General features: G+C 54.3%; 1 protein-coding gene across 4 annotated transcripts in view; it reads right to left on the bottom strand.

Annotated features, from left to right (window-relative positions):
• The window catches only part of TTC7A (tetratricopeptide repeat domain 7A), a 114,726-nt gene that overhangs the window by 33,872 nt on the left and 67,046 nt on the right, over positions 1 to 13,808 (bottom strand). For all 4 annotated transcript variants that reach the window (XM_072742124.1, XM_025992597.2, XM_072742123.1 and 1 more), the window contains 4 exons: positions 9,208 to 9,325; positions 8,134 to 8,191; positions 7,040 to 7,112; positions 5,095 to 5,255 (listed from right to left, as the gene is read on the bottom strand). In XM_072742124.1, the coding sequence (XP_072598225.1) occupies positions 5,095 to 5,255; positions 7,040 to 7,112; positions 8,134 to 8,191; positions 9,208 to 9,325 (410 nt within the window). The remainder of the gene's footprint in view (positions 1 to 5,094; positions 5,256 to 7,039; positions 7,113 to 8,133; positions 8,192 to 9,207; positions 9,326 to 13,808) is intronic.

Below are 13,808 nucleotides of genomic sequence, written 5' to 3'. Positions count from 1 at the left end.
AGATGGCTGTGCTGCTAGTTTGTTTACACATGGCAAGCTCCGGCTTGCTGAGAGGGCCTGCTGAGAGGGCCGTATGATTCCCGCACTGGGGGAGTGCCCCCCAGGATCTTCCAGGTCCCCCTGGGGGCCTGGGCCGGGCCAGGCGGAACCTCCCCGAAGGGCCTAGCGCCCCCACAGGGTGGGGTGGGAGGAGGTGGTCTTGTCAGTCGCCATCCACCCACGGTCTGGGTTTGCAAAACCAGTCTGGCGGGCTGCCAGGTCTGGGTGGGGGCCTGACTGATAGGCTGGTTATTGGAAAGCTCCCATCATCAAGCCTAGGAATTTTGTTTGGTTGCCATGGTGACTTTCACTACAAGCGCCCTGACTAAAGCACAAGGAATCTGTTACCTAAAACCAGTGCCCCCGGAGCCCCAGCCTCAGGAACCGTGCTTATCGGTGGCCTGTTCCCCTTGACCCCATATTCCGTCCCTCCCCAGCTGAGCCTCCCAGCTGCCTCCCCCAGGGGCCAGGCGAGCACAGGCAGCTCCGAGCTCACCCAGGACCCGACCACTCACATCCCCCGGCCCCGTGCACGGAGGGAGTCTGCTGCCCCCCTGAGGCCCCCTGCAGGCTGGCCGGGGCACATGTGTCGGGGCTTAGTCGGGAGCCCTCAGGATTTCAGGAAGCTGCTGGGGTGTCTGGCCAGGTTCACACTGTCCCCGCGGGGCCATCGGTCTCAGCCTCATCACATTTCTGCCTTTTAAACCTGAGCCCCGTTAACTAAAGGTCAGCCCACAGCCCAGCAATCAAGGTTCTCTGTTTTCTTTCTAATCCCTGAATTTGGGGGTGGATTTCCAGAAGTTCAGCTCCACAAGAGCTGGGTTTTTCTCCAGGAGTCCTGAGCCTTGTCTGTAGGAATGGGGGCCTCCTGGGCCGCTGAGGAGCTTCCACACCTCTCCCAGGGCCTCTGCCCTCTGCCTACACCTCCGGGCGCCCTCCTCTCGCTTTGCACCCACCGCACACCCCACCCTCAGGTCCCACCTGCTGTCTCACTGTCGGAGCTGCCTGCCGGGCCCCTTCACACTGCTGCCCTGAACATGCTTCTAAACCGACTGCAAGACCTTCTTTTATCGGAGTCCTCCAACAGGCCTTAGGAGGCAGCGGGAGGCAGGGCAGGTGGCAGTGTCTGGCACGTGAGCAAGCTGCTGGGAGCGGTGCAGGTAAGAGACGCACGACCTGGCGAGGGCGGGAGCCTCCCTGTGACCCTCACGTGGGGCTAAGCTCCTGTGGAGAGGGCTGCATCCCACCCACTGGCCTGCCCCCCTGTGCCAGGCCTGCTCCACCCTCCACACCGGCCTGTCAGCCGCTTCCTTCACTAAGACAGCCTTTGGGAGCCGATGCATGGGCAGGTTCTGCAGAAAAGAGGAGCCTCTGAAAAGCCTCAGCCCCTCAGAGCAGCCTTTGGGGGGCTCTCGGTGGCATACAGACCTCCGGTCCTTAAGTGCCCTCAAATGGAGACCTCGCTGGGGATGCGGAGGCCAGGGTGAAGGAGGTTTGACTTTTTTTTGTTTTGTTTTGTTTTGCTGCAATGGTATTTACTGGACCGGCTGTTGAATTATCTGCCGTGGCAACAGCTGGAGCCACGCGCAGCTTGTTACCGGTGCAGGGAGCAGCTGGAGAAGCAGGGTGCAGTCTCAGTTGAAGAGCAATGACATTTTTCAGTGATCCCTGGCCGGTAATGGGCTCAATGACATTTCCTGCTAATCCAAGGGTTTCTGTACTCTGCTGTTCCATCTGTGGGGAAGAGTGTTGCCTCATTCGCAAAAAGCCATGGTCATGCTCTATGGTCACTCCAGAGCTGTGTGGTAGGTGAATTTTCCACAACCCCTCCCAACCTCCTATCATATGTGTTTTTTTAAGAGTTGATTTTTTTCTTTCTCTCTCTCTTTCTTTTTTTTTTTTTTTAAGGCAACAGAAATGTATTGTCTCAATAGTTCAGGACTCCAGATATGCTCTATATTTTTTTTCAGTTAGTTTTGCAGCCTTTTAGGGCTGGCTCTAATCAAGATGGAGGTCCTCATGGTCTTGGAGGGGAGGGACTCACAGTGGCTTAGAGATGAAGAATCTGCTACTGGTCCTTGGATGGGCAGGCTTTGTAGAATGAGGCATCATAGAGAATGGGATGCTCTGGTCCCCAGGCCTCTCTACTGTGACCCAAAAGAGAAGAACCCTAGGGATGGGACTCAAACACTTTATCTCCTTAGGCTCAGACCCCAGAGAGGTCTCCCTGCTGTCAGCCCCATGGCCCAAGCTCCTGACACCCCAGCAGGATGGGGCAGCTGTATTCTCATGCAGAACCTGCCCCTTCAGAAGGCTCCTGCTTACAGAGGAAGGGACACAGTTGACAGAGGGGCACTATTATGCTACAAATTAACCAAGAACACAGTCTGCACTAGGGAGAGGCTTGTCACTTTTTCTGGGTCCCATAAAAGATATGCTGAAAGCCATCTCCCTGGATACACGCACATAGGCACAAATGTTATGGTTCAGATCTAGGCATTCTTGGAGGCCCAGAAACCCATCCATGGGCCAAAGAAAGAGGAGTCACCAACCACGCCAAGGACCACCTCTCCCCTACCCCCCATGAAGACACTTGCAGTGAGTGAAGCAGTCCCTGATGAAGGAGTCAGCACCTGAGTGAGGTGAGGACGGTGGGGGTGGGGAGCACCCTTGGGGGAAGGGCACACATGCTACCAACAAGAGGGGAGGTACTGGGAACAGGGGGCTTCCTCACCCAGCCCAGGAGCCACCTCCCCTGAGGCGGGTTGGAGGTTAAGGGAGAGCCAGAGTGCTGCCTTCCAAACCCAACACCAACCCCTCATGCGATGGGCTTCCAGCAGATTTTCCAAAAATGCCATTAGCCTCTCCACATGAGGCCAGGGGACAAGATTTTACCAGCAGAAAGCATTCAGCCCAAAAGTTAGAAGGAGACACTGCAGTAAGATGTCAGACGCTAGAATGGGAGGCTCCCTGCTGGGACGCAGAGCCCGTGGAAGGGCAAGGTGGCAGCACGAGAATCCCTTGCCCTGTTTCCATCAGGATAGCTCTGTTCCCCTTGCTCCCAGAGAGTCTCCAATGCATGTAAGATTTCATTCAGGAAAAGGACTTGCTGGTCAAACAATGTCTGATGCCAGGCCCAGCCTCTCTTTCTTGTGCCACACACTCTGACCTGGGGGCAGGGCGAGGAGCCCTACCCACTCTAGGATTCTAAGGTTTCCTTAAGGACAGTTTTTGTTTCCATCAAAGCAGACAGTGGGTCAGACTGCCTGATAATCGTGAGAATGGAGCTTGAAAAAAGTGAGGTAAACAGGTATTGGAAGAGGAGGACCTTTGTCCTTAGTGTATTTTCACTAAAAGTAAAAAATAAACTTCTACACGTAGGTAGGCCTTGCTGTATTGTACTTGGGATTAATGAGACAAGGTAACTAATCTCTTGTCCACGCACGCTATTTTATCTGTGTTTTAGTATTCCCTAAGCTACCTGCCTTTTCAAGTGAACTGATTTCAATTTTAGTAACCTCTCAAATGCAGGGTTGAGGCCAAGAGTCAGGGCCATCTCCTGAACGCAAAGAATGGGCTATGTCAAGTTCATGCATCATCTCTACCTACACCTGGCTACAGGCGGCTGAGACCCACCTGAGACAGGAAAGGTCAGGAGTCAGGGTGCTGTGGGCAGGGAGTCAGGGTGGCCTAGGAAAAGCAGGGCTGACCTGCGGGGTGAACGCCCACCCTTGGCTTTATTCACTGGGGCTTGCTCTTCAGTGGGGCACACTGGAAAGCTTACCCTAAAGGCACTCTGCTGCTCCCAAAACAGCTTTCTTGAGCCTTGGTGAGGACAAAGCCATCTCGCAAAAATCACATGCAAAGTTACCCATGGCATCCTCTGAAGGATGGTTCAGGAAAGCCAGCTCTGTCCCTCTTCGGCTAGGGATGGACAGAGGCAGATGCCCAGGCTCCTCACACAAAGGGAGACTCGGACTGGGACAATTGCAGCTTCCCTTTATCACTTAACACAGCGGTGGCACCCACCAATTTCACCTAATTCTTTGTGTATCTGTTTTCATTGCCAGTGTGAGTCACCCCTCAAGGTAGCCAAGACCATGCTTCTTCCTGCTGTCTGAAGCGGACAGCCCCTGGCTGGTCCTAAATAGCCCTCCTTCAGACCTGAAGGTGTAATATGGTAGGAATGGGGGTGTTCAGGGACCCCTTATCCTGGGTTCACGGGATTCAGAGAAAATGATCTATTATGCTCAGTGTCACAGGCCTTGGGGGAGGGGGGCAGAAATAAAAGATGACCGACTTCTTTGTTCCCTCCTGCAGAGCAACACACCCTACTGCCTCAGCTGGCCCAGCTTGGCTCTTGTTCCTGTGCCCTGGTTGGGTGGCAGTGGGTCCTCTGTGTAAAGGTGGGGGCAGAAAAGTCTAGTTCTGCCACACCCACCATGGCCTAGGCCAAATGCAGCATAAATCTTATTTCAAAGAGGGGAATCTAGGCAGTGTGGCACACGGGGGGTGAGGAGTTGTCAAGGATGGAGGGAGAGGCCAGGACTGCTCTGGAAGGAGAGAACCCATCCCCCTCCCCCAATACCTGTGGCTTGCCTAGAGGCAGGGAGATGGCTCACGTGGCCTCCCCAGTCCAGGTCCAGTCAGTGTTAGAATCTCATCCTTGGCTGGCGATGCCAGGGTTATGATTAAGTTACACGAGTCAGTGTCCCATGAGGCTCCAATGCAGAGCCCGGGGTGGGGTGGAAGCAGCTCGAGCACGTGCATTTGAACACAGTCTCCTCTGTGACCCACGTAGTCCCCGTGAGCCTGCAGCTGCTGCACAGAGCTTGCCACTCCCCACCTGATGCCTCCTGGCATGGAACGCCAGAGCTATTCTCTGACCCTACAGGCCCTCGCCCCACCTTGCCCCTCCAGCCAGCGGGTGTGCATGCAGCAGGCACTTAATCAGTGTGTGCTGGCTGACTACGTGGCAGGGTGGAGGTGTGAACAGGCACCTGTGTCTGAGGCAGGCCAGCCCCCAGGCCCTGGCAGTGTTGACAGGGAACTCACCTGAAGTTCTCAGGATACTCTGTGATGGCCATGTTGATGACGTCCAGGGCATGCTGGTAGTGCTTCTGGGCAGAGAAGAGGAGCGCCAGCAGGTGGAGGGCATTGGCATCATCCCTGCACACTTTCAGGGCCTCCTGCAGCTGCTCGATGGCACTGGATATCTGCCAGAGAAAAGTGCCAGCTTAGCAACCTTCTCCAAGGCCCGCCTCCCCCAGGACTCTGGTGCCAGAGCCGGCCAATGAAGGCACAGCAGACTTGAGCGAGACCCTGGGCCCTGGGGGGTGGGGTGGGTGCTTGATGAGAAAACCCATCCCTAAATACCATGGTGAGAGGGACTCACTGTCCCAAGTCAGGCTCGGGAAGCCACTGCTGCTTGGGGGTAAAGAGGAGCAGGTTTATGGCGTAGCACAGAGGTTCTAGGTGAATGTAGGGGACCAAGGAGGTCCCTGGGTGCAGACCCAGAGGTGGCCTCTCCTCTGCACCTGTTAATGCAGTGACGGAGACCTCATCTTGCTCAGGAGCCCACAGTGGCAAGAGCTTCAGCTCTGGGGTCAGGTGGAGGCACGGATGCCAGCCTTGCCACTTCCCAGCTGGAGCCTTCAGGCAACCTCTCTGAGCTGCAGTTCTTAGCTACAAAGTGAGGGTGATGGTCATGCCTGTGCCAGTGGCTGAGAGGGTCAGACAACGTAAGGGAATGTCCTGCACCGTACCACATGTGTAAGATGCGCTCTTCCCTCCCCAAGCCCCCAGAGCCCAGGCAGCTACCAAGCAGGTAAGATGTCTCCTCATCCTGAAGGGTGTGTTCTCTCACGCCCTTGGGGCTGGTGACTACATCTCTTGTGCCTCTGTCCATATCAGAGCCCTATTCTCCCAGGAACCTTGGGAGTCTTTTGTAGAAAGTCTTGCTCCTTACCGAACCTTAGACAGGAGACTCCCATGCTCCCCAAGGGGTCTATGGTGCAGCCAGCTGGGGCGTTCGGTTCCCTGGTGTACCTGGCCCCAGCCGGGTCTCCACCCAGCCTCTGTGCACGCACGCACACCCTGAGTGTTAGTGCCAGGCCCAGACTCCTTCCATGGGAACTTCCTTTTATGGAAAGTTCAAAGAAAGTGAAGGAGGCTAGGTTACTGTGGTCACCTTTCAGTTTGTGCCTCCCCAAGGCCATTCCTCCCTGCTGATTCTCCAGGGTGAAGCCCATTATCCTGGGCTGAGTATCCAAATCCACAGCTGTCACTGCTCATGCAGCCACATGTGTTCTGAGCAGGATGGGCTGCAAGGTATCAGAGACCCAGGTGGGCCAGGTCTAGCCTAGAGTCCATGCAAGAGTCCTCAAGTCCCTTAAGCTCCCCAAGATCTGAGGTCCCCAAGGGAGCTGGGTGCCAGGCTCCACTGGCATTCTCTCTGGGTAGACAGACCCCATTCATCAAAGGTGGCTGAATAATTAAAGATCATGAACTTGACTGGCAAGACAAGCACTGGTGCCTTGACAGAGGACTAAAAATAAAGTGGCTTCAGGTATTTCCAACTGTGTTCCTTAGAACGCCATAGCAGAGTGACGTTTCTTGGCGAACAGTCGCAGAAAGGTACCAAGTGCTTCGCCCAGGACCTCGAAGTCAGGAGCCCCGTAGAGAAAGCCTGGTGGAAGGTGAGGACAGAAATCCTTCCTGTGGTCACTCAGCAGTTCTCAGGAGACCGGACTGTTCAAGGGGGTGTGAGGGCAGAGAACAATCCCTTCCTCTGTGCCCACCATGTGCTTTACCACATTTTCTGACTTAATCCTTACTAGGTCCCTCGGAGGTGGGGTACAAAGGTGCTCACGTAATAGACAAAAGAGACTCAGACATGTCATGTGACTTGCAAAGGGCCACACGGCTGGTAAAAGCAGTGGTACCAGTAGCAGATCAGCAGCACTTAGGGACCTGGGAGTTAGGAAATGTGACAACCCACCTGGCGGACGAGGGCCAGCTGCAGGGAGACATAGAGGATGACCTGGGGGTCACCGGGCGCCAGCTGCTGGGCTCTGTGTGGGGAAAGGCAGTGACACGTCAGTTAGCAAGGACCGAGCACCCAGTGTGTGACGACAGCCTCTAGCAGGCCAGCCCTGTGCTGGGTGCCGCAGGGCAAGAGGTCGGACATTCTCAGGGGGTGCCCGATGGGAGATGATGGCGGTGGCAGCCCACGGGCAAGCAAGCTCCAAGAGGGGACCATCTGAGAGGGGAGGACTGGGGAGTGGGGAATGCTCCTCGCCTCTAGGCAGCTGTTGGCCTGGCTGAGGCCCTGTGGTGGCCTTGTATAGAGCCTGGAGCTTGACCTCTCCACCACAGGACAGAAAGGAACGCTCCTGTATGTGGAGGGACTGGGAATGGCTTCACTGGGAAAGAAGCCTTGGGAATGAAGAGCTGACCCTGGCAGTTCCATGGGGATTGGCTGGAATGGAACTCTTTCACCTTGAGGGGCTGGATGTCCTATGTGTTCCCACAAAGATGACATTTGGAGTCTAGGGCAGGCCCCAAGCCAGCAGCTTCCACAGCAGTACTTGGGGGGAGTACTCCACAGGGGAGGGGCTTCTCTGGCATCCCCCTCCCTCCTTCTCTCCAGGATCTTGGCTGTCAGGACATCTCTGTGAGGAAGGCTTGGGGGGTTGGGAGGGTCCTCACAGCCCTCAAGTTGAAGAGGGGCTGGAAGGAGGCAAACACCAATTCTGAGCCCTTGCTACACCTAAGGCACATATGCAAGGTGCTCTTCTAACTTCATTTCACATAATTACCCCAACAGTCATGGGCTATGATTCCCATGTTAGAACCCCAAGCCCCAGGGGGTAGGGGCTGAGCCTGAAGGGCATTCCACCATCAAAGGGCTTGGCCTGCCTACCCAACCCCACAGGTCTGTCCCTGTGTCCCCTGGGGGCTCTCAGAGCCTTGGGTTCCTGGTCAATAAAATGGGGATAGAAACCTTTATTCCGTCTATACCTGAGGGTCTACCGAGAGAAAGCATGTGAATGTGCCACCCCGCGTCTCTGCTCTGATGGGGGCCCTCCTCACCTCTGCAGCGTCTGCAGTGCTTTCCGGTGCAATTCATCTTGCTTGGACTTCAGAGTTGCTGCAGGAAGACAGGATGGAGACAGAGCCATGAAGGCTTGCTGCAGGGGTGCTGACCCAGCCCTGCCCCATCCCAGGGCACATGGGCTCTGCAGGGTGGAGCCCGATTAGGGTCCCATCCAGCAAATGCTTACATTCAAGCAGCTGTGGACTGATGCCACCTACCACCCTAGTGACTGGGGGAGGGTGTGGGATGTCCACTTGGCCCAGCTTCCCAGCATGCCACTTGGCACACCAGGTCCTTCCACTCCTTTGCCTTCTTTGCCATATGAGCCTTGAGAGACAGGTTCCATGGCCTGATGCCTGCCTCCTTGGGCTTCCTTACCCATAGGCCTCTTCTTTTATTTTTTAACCATTTTAACAAATTTTGAGTGTTAAATTTTAAAGGCAGGCGTTTGAAGCCTTAGCTGCACACAGAACCACTCAGTAAGCTTTAAAATGACTGGTCATCCAGGTCCTAGCCCAGCCCTGGTCAGATTACTCTTCCAGGTTTAGGCTGCATGGGACCCCACTACTCCCCCTCCTGCAAGCAGACAGATGTAGGTGGCTGCCTGACTGATGGGGGGACACGCGACTGAGGTGGCAGGGTTCGGGAGAGAATGCCAGGCTTGAGTGGAATCCATCCTTCAAGTACAAGTATTTATCAAGCACTAACTGTGTATCCAGCACTATGCCATGTGTCAAGGGATGTTTAAAGGCCCCAGAAAATCACAGCAAGGCTAAGGTAAGGGTAAGACCAAAACAGAATAAAGACACCGTGGGGTCCGACTGCGAGCCCCACAGAGGTTCCAGGGGCAGGTATCAGCTCTGCTGAGGATCTGGGACCAGGTAACAAAGGGTGGGAAGCTCCACAAAGAGGGCATGTGTGAGAGTGATGGAGTCTGGGTCAAAGAGTGGAAATGAGGTGGAGGAGTGTGTGAGTGTGTGTGTGTGTGTGTGTGTCCTCAAGGAGATGTGCTGGGAGCAGGGCACAGGTGGGACAAGATGCCTGGGAGGCTCGGGGCCCCTGGCACTCACCATCAGTGGCCTGCAGGCTGTATGTGAGGCCCAGTGCCAGGTAGCCCTTGGAAAGGAACTCCCCGGCTTCTTCCCTGAGGTCGATCACCATCATGGCAAAGCGCTCTGCTTCCTCCAGCTGCAGAGAGAAGAGGTACAGGTCACGGGGAGGGGAGGGCTTTCCTGGCCTCAGTACGCAGGCCGCTCCATCACCAGCCTGGGACACTCAGAACAGCAATTCCTCATGTGTGGGCAGCACAACCAGAGGCCAGGTGGCTTGTCTGAGACCACATGACCACTAAGTGGAAGAAAAAGGCTGTTTCCTCTCTCAGCAGTTCCCTGCAACCAAAGGGCCTGTGCGCAGGGTCACAGGGTGCTACCTCTCACAGGAGAAACCTTCCCTTTCCCCAGACAGCTTAGCTCCCTGAAGCTTACTCTGCCAAGAGCACAGACCCAGGACCAGGCCCGTCTGTGACAGCCCCTTTCATCATCTGGCCTCTGTCTGTCTGTCCCTGCCCTGTGCAGCAAAGAGAGAGAAGCCAGGGCCGGCGGGGGGTGAGGGGGGGCAGGCAGGGCTCTAGGACTGGGTCTTGGGGACACTGCCAACCCTGCAGAATGGGCAAGGTGCCACTCTGGCTCTGTCTGTGAGCTCGCTCCCGGACACAGGGAGCTCAAACTTTTCAGAGGAAAAAGGCCTGAGGCTGTTTTTGTCCGGGGAGAAGGAAGAACCATTCCAGTTGGAAGGGGACCAACTGGCACAGGTCATGTGTGCACATACCATCACACATGTCATGTGACATGAAGAGGGGCACCCACAGCGGTCAGGCCAGTCAGGGGACAGCTGGGGGGTCTTAGCCATACCCACTCACGGCCACGGACCTCTTCCTCAGCCCAGGAACATCATCTGTCCCTGTGCCTGACACACAGTGTGCTAGTGTTAGTGTCAGTGAGAACAAAGATTGGCACCACCCCACAGCTAGGGGGATCATACCCAAAGCCCCACTACCAGCCAGATGTCAAGGCCTCTGAGTGAGGCATCTTGCCCCCAGCAGAGGCCCATAAAGTTAGTCAACCAGGGAGCTAGATTCAAACCCAAGTTGGCTTCTGGCCCTCAGGCCAGTGTTGCTCCTGCTGTTCTTATCCTTGCAACCCCACCCTGGCCGGAGAGGGGGAGCTCTGTGCATCTTGTGAGCTGGCCACTGGCCATGGCTAGAGTGCTGCTGGACCCCCCCTCCCTGGAAGCTGGAGCCGAGACCCTGAGACAGAGGCCATCAGCAGAGGGGAGGTGAGCTCGGTAAGCCTGCCCTTTGTGCACGGCCAGGTAAGCTCTGTGCAGGGAAAGGGCTGAAGGAGCAGAGAGCACATTGTGTGGGGAGAGAAACAACAGAACCAAAATACAAGGAAGTGGAGCATGTGAGCTGACAGCCCAGACAGAGCGGGCAGGAGGGGATGCTGAATCCCTCTGTGGCCTGTCCACCGTCCCCGATGCATGCTGGCGTGGGCAATGCTCCAGCCCCCTCGTGGTGGTGCTCTGGCTGCTGGCCTGGGCTGCCAGCCGGCCACCTCCAGGTTGGTGGGCTGGTCACTGCGAAAGCAGGGAGTCTAAAGACCTAAGCTCTGACATTATCAGGCCCCAGGACTCAAGGTTTGGGGGAGGCTGTAGCTCAGCTCAGGAAAGCCCTCAGCTGCCTGCCGCCCAGCCTCAGCCAGCCAGGTGGACCCAAGGCTGTAGCAAGATTGGTGTCCTATAGCACCTGGCCCACGACCTGGGGCAGTGGGGTGGGTGGGTTTTGGGGGGCCCTAAAGTCACTCAGGTGGAGAGAAAAGCACTGAAAGATGAGCTCCCAGACAAAGGTTCTGATCCTGGCCCAGCACCTGACAGCTGTGGGGCCTGGAGCAGACCATTTCTATGCCCCAAAGGTCCTCTTCTGCAGAATGGAGACTTGGACTCCTCCTCCAAGGGCTCTTCTGCACAAACCTCCACCCAAGCTTCTGCAGTAGCAGGCTATGTGATGGGCGCAGCTGGGGAGCCCCAGCGACGAAGGGGTGGGATGCCTGGGTGAACTGGCACACAATCCCCGCAAGCTCACCCCACACGACAGGGTGGCTCTTAGTTTTTTTTTTTTTTTTTAATTTTTTAATTTTTTTATTTATTTATGATAGTCACAGAGAGAGAGAGAGAGAGGCAGAGACACAGGCGGAGGGAGAAGCAGGCTCCATGCACCGGGAGCCTGATGTGGGATTCGATCCCGGGTCTCCAGGATCGTGCCCTGGGCCAAAGGCACGCGCCAAACCGCTGCGCCACCCAGGGATCCCTAGGGTGGCTCTTAGTTAAGGCTCCATGATGTGATGCTGGCCTGGGGGTAGTAGAGCTCCAAGAGAAGGGAATTTGTGTGACTGTGGTTGTCCAAGGAGGACTCACGGCAGAGGGGGGACAGGAGGCACAAAAAAAAGGGTTAGGTGAGCAAACTGCATCAATATCCCATTGCTGATGCAGCTCAGCTCATACACTGTCTTTAGGCATCAATATGCCCCATTCAAACAGGAACAAGCTGGCTTATAAACCACCACGTACAAGTTATAGAATCTAGAAAGCGACTACATCCACGTATATACACTCTTCCCATGACCATGCCCTTCTGCTCAGCAAATGGCAGCTTGGCTCTCTTGTAACTCATGTAGGGAAGGTACTGGGATCAAGGCGCAACAGTTACTGGCCAACAGGGAAAAGTCACTCTCCAGTTTATACACATATTCTGGGTTAGCAGAGCTCACCATACTTTAGCTTTAAAAAGTGCAAACAGGAGCACCTGGGTGGCTCAGTCAGTTGAGCCTCTGACTATTGGTTTCAGCTCAGGTCATGATCTCAGGGTTGTGGGATTGAACCCTGCATCTGGGGTTCCTGCTCAGCGGGGAGTCTGCTAAAGATTCTCTCCCTCTGTCCTTCCCCCTACTTGCATTCTCTCTCTCTCAAATAAATAAATCTTTTTTTATTTTTTAAAAGATTTTATTTATTTATTCATGAGAGACACAGAGAGAAAGAGGTAGACACAGGCAGAAGGAGAAGCAGGCTCCTCACGGGGAGCCCAATGTGGGACTCCTGGGGCCCTAGGGTCACACCCTGGGCTGAAGGAGGCGTTAAACCTCTGAGCCACCTGGGCTGCCCAATAAATCTTTTTTAAAAAGGTGAAAACATACATGCTTAGCTTGTCCAACCTGTGGTCCAGTCCGACCCCCAGGTCAGAAACCTTCCTCAGCCAGTATTTGCCAGCCTTGTCCATGTAGTTTAGGCCCAGTGTCCGCATTTGTCTCAAATCAAACTCAAAGCTTGAATGTACCATGCTTGCTTCGGCAGCATGTACACAAAGTTTGAATGAACCATTTCCCTACACGGCCAACACCATTTTGGTTTCTGTTACCTACTACAAAGCAGTCTTTTTACATGTGGAGTCACTGCAGGGATTACGAAGGAAAAACACTGTCAATTCTCCTAAGTATGACAATATACAATATGATAACATACAGTATCTACATACACAGGTGCTCTAACTGCCCTGTGGAAGGGAAAAAATGCTATCCTAGGAAAAACAACAACAAAAACCCCCCAAACAAAAACAAACCCCAAATTTACATTTATTTTAAATATATTTTAAAAACAAGAAATAAGGGATCCCTGGGTGGCACAGCGGTTTGGCGCCTGCCTTTGGCCCAGGGCGCGATCCTGGAGACCCGGGATCGAATCCCACGTCGGGCTCCCAGTGCATGGAGCCTGCTTCTCCCTCTGCCTGTGTCTCTGCCTCTCTCTCTCTCTCTGTGACTATCATAAATAAATAAAGATTAAAAAAAATGTTTTAAAAAAAAAAGAAATAAGTATTTTAAGTGTATATATGCATATAATACCTACACCTACACACACATACAACTACATACACAATGCACCATTCCCCTTCATCTAAGACACGAGGGGCGATCCTCCAGCCCTTGAGTATGTGGATTTGTTATTTTTGTTCACAAGCACTAAAAGCCCAGCCAAGTCCAGAATCAGCTCCACACTCAGGAATAAGCTCTCCATGCAGACAGCAGGGCAGCCCTGAAGCTAAGAACGAGCACAAGCACTGGGAACAGACTTCCTGAGCTCAACCCTGGTTTGGCTACTTACCAACTGTGTGACCTCAGGCAACTCACCTCGCTTTGCTATGCCTCAGTCCCCTCTTCTGTAAAATGGGGCAACAAGTGTCTGCCTCATAGACAGACCTCCAGTTGCTGGGAGGACTGAATGAGGTAAGACACAGTAAATGCACAGAGCAGTGCTTGAATAAATGTAAACCAGTATTATTAGTTAGTTAATTCCTATCAAAAATTAGTTGGGGGCAGCCCGGGGGGCTCAGCGGTTTAGTGCCACCTTCAGCCCAGGGCGTGATCCTGGAGACCTGGGATTGAGTCCCGTGTGTCAGGTTTCCTTCATGGAGCCTGCTTCTCCCTCTGCCTGTGTCTCTGCTTCTCTCTCTCTTTTTCTCTGTGTCTCTCATGAATAAATAAATAAATAATCTTAAAAAAAAATTAGTTGGAAGCTTCCAGGATTTCCTTAGGTCTCAGCCTGACAGATGTGGCAAGTTCCATCT

This window comes from Vulpes vulpes, chromosome 16 (assembly GCF_048418805.1).
Source record: "Vulpes vulpes isolate BD-2025 chromosome 16, VulVul3, whole genome shotgun sequence".
In the NCBI taxonomy this organism is placed as follows: Eukaryota; Metazoa; Chordata; class Mammalia; order Carnivora; family Canidae; genus Vulpes; species Vulpes vulpes.
Note: the sequence above shows the minus strand (reverse complement) of the source record. Positions and strands in the feature narration are given on the sequence as shown.